This window comes from Temnothorax curvispinosus, unplaced genomic scaffold, assembly GCF_003070985.1.
Source record: "Temnothorax curvispinosus isolate PA1 unplaced genomic scaffold, ASM307098v1 QBEX01008012.1, whole genome shotgun sequence".
Classification (NCBI taxonomy): domain Eukaryota; kingdom Metazoa; phylum Arthropoda; class Insecta; order Hymenoptera; family Formicidae; genus Temnothorax; species Temnothorax curvispinosus.
The window spans coordinates 63178-69480 of record NW_020217792.1 but is presented as its reverse complement, the minus strand read 5'-3'; the positions used below and the strand labels follow the sequence as shown (position 1 = coordinate 69480).

General features: G+C 32.3%; 2 protein-coding genes across 2 annotated transcripts; both read left to right on the top strand.

Moving 5' to 3' along the window:
* The first annotated feature begins 1930 nt into the window (after positions 1-1930).
* On the top strand, positions 1931-3242 carry LOC112457641. Its single transcript, XM_025020814.1, has 5 exons — positions 1931-2057; positions 2128-2247; positions 2325-2442; positions 2784-2980; positions 3135-3242. Exons 1-5 carry the CDS (start codon positions 2010-2012, stop codon positions 3195-3197), a joined length of 546 nt encoding a protein of 181 aa, XP_024876582.1. The 5' UTR covers positions 1931-2009; the 3' UTR covers positions 3198-3242.
* Positions 3243-5237: 1995 nt separating this feature from the next.
* On the top strand, positions 5238-5744 carry LOC112457639 (lysine-specific demethylase 5B-like). The gene has a single exon (XM_025020811.1). The coding sequence runs from the start codon at positions 5238-5240 to the stop codon at positions 5742-5744; it is 507 nt and encodes a 168-aa protein (XP_024876579.1).
* Positions 5745-6303: the final 559 nt, after the last annotated feature.

The window sequence follows — 6303 nt, the reverse complement described above, 5'->3', positions numbered from 1 at the left end:
TTGAAGATCTTAATTTTATTAAATTGCAGTTTATTAAATTGGAATATATGTATATGTACGGTATGTACATTACAATTCGTTACTTCTTTATACGTAAGTATAGAATATATGAACACCAACACCTTGTTACGGCTCCACGCTCCATCTTTCTTTGATTAATTTCTAATCTTATGAGCCTGTACTATTATATTCTTAATCTTATATTTGTGAAAAAATAAATATTATGTACATTGTGTATATATTATATATTGCAACCCTAAACTTTTGTAACTCTAATTATAGTTTAAATAATATTTCTTTTCGTCGTTTGAAAGCTGATAAAAATCAACATAAATAATAATATTTAGGTATATATTAGTATCATATGTATATTTTATGTACAAGTAATAAATCAATTATAATTGAAATGCATTTAATCTAATTTAGTCTAGAACTACTTTTTATTCTTCTAGGATTATTTGCAAAAATACTGTTTAAAGGAATTAATCAATTAATTACTCAATTATAATAATTAGTTATATTGTCTACATGAAAAAGGTTTGAATAAACATAATGTAAACAATATGCAAACAATCCATGTAGATGTAGTCTTGAAGTTTACCACATAACCTTATTATTTACCCTATTATTTACTTTTTATCTTTTTTTCACTCTGTGTGTTCAGAAGATTGTGTATCACCAGTATATGAGATCATTCATGCTGATGAACAATCTTTTTTTAAATGAATAACAGACCTTTTACCAATTCCGAATATATGCAAGATAATAAAAGTTTATTTGAAGGTATTCAAAGTGATTACAATTTACGATTTAAATAACATTGTACTATAAGTATCTTAAAAAATATTTCTTTTTTTTGGAATTATAAACAATTCAACATTTTTCTAAAAATAAAAAACAGTGATCTAAATATATAAATATATCCTAGCAAAAATAGTTGGCGATTTATTTTTTAAATAACATTATTTAAAGTTATACCTTTGATTTTGCAATAATAATTTAGACCACTATAAATGAGTCAATAATAAAAAAAATAATTTTAAATAATAAAGCAACTTACTAATTGCAATAATTTTAAAGTGGATTAAAATTAACTTGTAAATATGATAATTTACTCGTTTTCGTGACAGAAGCAAAAACAAAAACGAAGAGAGCATAAGATTTAGGAAAAAGACCACATTACCATGTTTTTTGTACAAATATGGTCTGTAGTGATAGGCATACATTTAGTTAATTATAAGTATAATATTATGAGTGTAATAATGTCAGAAGGAAGAGAGGGAATAGAATGGATACTGAAAGTCAAAAGAGTAAGAAGCGAAAAGGAATGGCAGAGAAGACAAAAGGAAGACAAGCAAAAAGAAGAATAATGCGAGAAACGAGAGGAAAAGTACACTGAAACGGGAAGAAGGTTGTGTTTTGTCTCCGTTCTCTGTAAATATTGATATTGTATAAGAATTAGGAAGCTTAAACGTGCAGAATGTATCTCGAGAAGGGAATCATTATCATTAAATTAAAAAAAATAATAATAATATTATAAATAAAAATATTAACTTAATATAGAAAAGAATAAGATAGTCTCACCATAAAAGAAAACTCGCATACTTTGAAATATTCTTATCTTGTAATTTTAGAGACTACAGATGTGGATTTATAAGGCAAAGAGTATGTCCATCGCAGTAGGATCTTATGATTGCAAAATGTAACGCACTAAGAGAAATGCGACTGTGTACTTATAAATATATGATGCTTTATTACGCAAAATTGTAGAATATTATCTTAGCGTATTTCATGATGACTTCTTTTAAAAACTGTCTCCAAGAGAATACACGATAAGCTCTGTGATTAGGCGTGAATATTCAATGAGATATTTGATCGTTTCGTACAGTATTTCTCTATCTCGCTAACACAAAATGTCTTTTTACGACAATCGCTACTATCACTTCAACAAAATACTCCTATACATTATCGGTCAATGGCCGTTTCAATCGCGACTTCAAAGCAACATAATGTTAGTCATTATGGTGTTGTTGGTTTCCACTTTGACGGCCTTAGAGGTAGTTAAAGATACGTATGACAGTAAACGTTAGAGTCTGAAATTGATGTGCTGTTCCTGATTTTCTGTAGTTTTGGGGCTTGCTAGCTGGGATTACGGATTTGAGCATCATCTTGGATAATGTTCCGCCGTTACTAATGAATAGTTTCTTCGCAATAAAGTTAATAAATTGTTTGTGTAATAAATATAAAGTTCGTACGTTATATTCTGCACGAAGTGAAACAAATTGTTTTATAAATGTAAACGGTACGATTTCTTTGAGCTGCAGATGAAAGAGTTGCTGGAGCACATCGAAAAGACTTGGAAAATAATGCACGTAAGACCTGAGAATAAAATATTAAGATTTTACGCAGAAGAAAGCAGAACATTCACAATACGATACATGGGTAAGTTGTCATTTTATAACAATTAAGAATTTTTGAATTTCATACCGCAAACTTAGCAATATATGAAAAAATTATTATTACCTCTTGACATTGCTTTGAATCTATTTTCATAAAATTATTTTTTTATAAATTTATAAAATAAATTTTTATGTCTTTCTTTCGCTTTTCAAGATATTAACAAAGTGTTTCAAATAAATTGAAATATTTGATATTTTTTGCCTTTAGATCTGCGCTTACATTCTCGTTATGTGAACTTTTATATAGAAAAATCTTGCATTAATCAATTAAATTATCATCACTTTTAAAGAAATGTAAAGAAAAATGAGAATAATTAATTCCAGCTGGTATGTACACGGCATGGTTCCTTTATTGCGGAATACCAATGGTCATTAGCCAAATTAATTTACTCTTACCGGCGAACAAAACTTATTCGGTCAGGTTTCTGTATCGTATGGAACATGTTCTCGACATGGACAAATATAACAACTTGTTGATGCTTCACAGCTTTTTCACCGTATTTTACATAATCTCCGTTTTGGTAGCTACCGATTGTTTGTTCATCCTTTGCACTCAGCATGCCTGCGCATTGTTCAAATGTGTAAAGTAAATAGTTCGCGCGAATAAAGCTGCAGTATCAAAAGAATCTCTTTTGGACTGATATTTTTAACAAAAATTATGCTTTTATAAAACAGATACAACGTAGAGCGTGTACAAGGTTCGGATCTTATGTTACTCAACCCGAATATTACGGATGACGAAGCATATCATGCCCTAATCAATTGCATCAAATTGTATAAGCGTGCCTTAAAGTTAGTGCTACTTTCAGATACGTTTTGCATAGTTTAGAAGTAATTATGAATATTTATAAAGTATTCAAAAAACACACTAAAGTATTAAAAAACAGTTTTTCAACATGATACTTATAGTAAATTAATAATTTTTTATATTCTACACTCAGCTAAATAATTAAAAAATCAAGAAGAATTGTCTAAAAAAATAAGCAAATTTTAAACAGCTGTAAGGAAAAGTCCCGGCCGGTGGGTAGCCTCGGTCATTGCAAAAAATTAAACTTTCCGTGTGTTTACTATCAGTGTTTTGTTCTTTCTGCACTCATTTGTGTCCCACTAGACACGTGCGGTTAGTTGAGTCAGATGGGCTGTTGTGTTTGGATATGTATAACAGTGAATATTGGGTTCGGCGAAATATAATTACGCGACGATTAATATTGAAAAAGGTGTATTATTGAAAAGACGTAAGTAATTATGTATTCTACCTTATTTACGTACTGCAAAACTATTGTATGTTATGTCTTTCCTTCTGCTTGAACAAATGTTAACGTATTTTGGTAATGTACCTAACTATGATTTTGAACAAAGTCAAGTCGGGTAGCACCGGCCACCAGTTTTGTGGGTAGCTCCGGCCACTTGTTCGAAAACCTATTTCTTTTTAAAGGTCTAGACAAAGAGGTTTATTCATAATTTCTTTCATTTATTTATCGTAGGCGAGTGTTAAAATGCCTAAATTTAAAGGCAGAAGCACAAGCCGAGGAAACTGAAACGAAGAAAATATGAAAAGAGCAATTTAAGAAGTTCTTGAACGTAAGAGTTCTCAGAGAGCTGCCGCAGATAGATACCAAGTTCCACGCACTTCACTGCAGGATCGCGTCAAGGCTATAAAACAAGGTCATCAGATTATTCTCAAGCCAAAACTAGGGCGTTTTCAGCAAACATTTACCCCTGAATTTGAAAGGCAATTGTGTGAGCATGTCATCGATTTGGACAATCGTCTCATGCCTTTAACAAGAAGTGAGTTTTTACGCCTTGCTTTTTCTAGCAGAAAAAAATCAAAATTCCTCACAGGTTTAATAATGAAAAGCGGATGGCTGGGGAAAATTTTTTCTGTAACTTCAAGAAGAGAAATCCAGATTTGGCACTGAGAACGCCTGAGGCGACAAGCTTGATGCGAATTATAGGCTTCAATAAATTCCAGGTTGATCGGTTTTATGATCTTTTCTTAAAACTCCAAGGACAGTTCAGATTCCAAGCTTCTCAAATATACAATGCTGATGAAACAGGAGTCTCTACTATCCATAAAAATCACAAGGTATTGTCAGTGAAAGGGAAGAAACAGGTTGAGAAACTCACGTCAGCAGAACGAGGTCGTAATGTCACTGCCATGTTTGCTATGAATGCTGCAGGTCACTTTGTACCACTCATGTTTATTTTTCCAAGGATAAAAATGGATAAGAATGGTCGTCTAATGATTGGTGCTCCTCCAGAAAGTATTGGTGTTGCTTGTAAAAGCGGTTAGATGAATGCTCAGATATTCCTTTGATGGCTACAACATTTTCAGCAGCATGTTCATTTTTTTGCAGCTCGTCCGATTCTCCTGATATTGGATGGACATAGTACCCATAAAGAGCTGAATGTTATTGAATATGCTCGGGGATAATTACATTCACATGTTGAGCACTCCTCCGCACACAACTCATAAGCTTCAGCCGCTTGACCGTGTGTTTTTCAAGCCTTTCAAGCAGGCTTATGGATCAACAAGTGCATAATGGATGCGTCAAAATCCTGGTACTCTACTGACGGAATACGATATTGCTGGACTTGTTAACACAGCGTTTACCAAAGTTGCTAGACTGGATATAGCCCAAAATGGCTTCCGCTGCACGGGAATTTAGCCTTTCAATCGAGACATTTTCTCAGACCTAGACTTCTTAGGTTCTGCTTTGACCGATATTCCACTGGCTGAAAATCAGGCTAACCAATCAACAAGCCAGGCTTCCAGTCATGCAGTCTCTGAAAGCGAAACGGAACCATCAACTAGTGCTTTACCTGAAACCTCAGCTACCCTTCAGATGGAGGTTTTCAAGCACATCGGCCAATGTTGAAAAAATTAATGACGTGCTCAAGATTTTATCGCCTCTTCCAGACGCCTCTAAGAAAAGACTGATTGTAAGAAAAAGAAGGACCCAGAAAAGTCAGATTTTGACGTCATCGCCGTATAAAAATGAGCTGGTGGAAAAGACCAAAGATCCTAAAAAGATGCCAAAGATCACGAAAAATATGAAGAACCTATTGAAAAAGAAAAATCCTACACCTAAACCACGTCCTGAACATCAGGAAACTGAATGCATCATTTGTGAATGCGAAACTGAATGCAAAACGTTTGATGAGGATTGGATCCAATGCAATAAATGTCAAGACTGGGCTCATGAGGCATGTGTAGATATAAATCCACCCAATTTATACTACAACTGTGATGTTTGTGTTGCCAAAAAACGATTTCGTCATTAAATATTATGGTGGCCGGAGCTACCCGCCACTTTTTTACAGAGGCCAAAATTAAGTTTAAGTTTGAAGTAATTTTTTTCTTAAGTTTGCTATATTTTTTTGTACTAAATTACGTTAATATATATCTTGTTGATTATTTTTGTGTAGTTCGTTTATGTTTATGTTCTTAACTTTAGTCATAATTTAAAAAATAAAAAAAATGACCGGGGCTACCCCCTTCTCCTACCTTTATTTAAAAAAATGGGAATACAAATTTAAAAAAAGTGTTTTAAAATTTGAAATACCTTTACTTTTGAAAGGTAGCAACTGTTTTTACTTTTCTTCAATTATGACAATTTTAAAGTACGAGCTCGACAAAATGGGAAATTTTCTTGTTACTTTGTAGGCGTGTGCACAAAAAGAAGGCTTGAAAACATTTTTTTACTTTTTTATGTTGAAGCCTGAAGTTTTCCCTATAAAACTTTTTTTTTTTTTTTAGATTTTGATTTCGATTTTTTCTTATCAAATTGTCAAAAATAGAAAAAAAAATTAACACAGGTTGTATTTTTGACCAAACTGACAT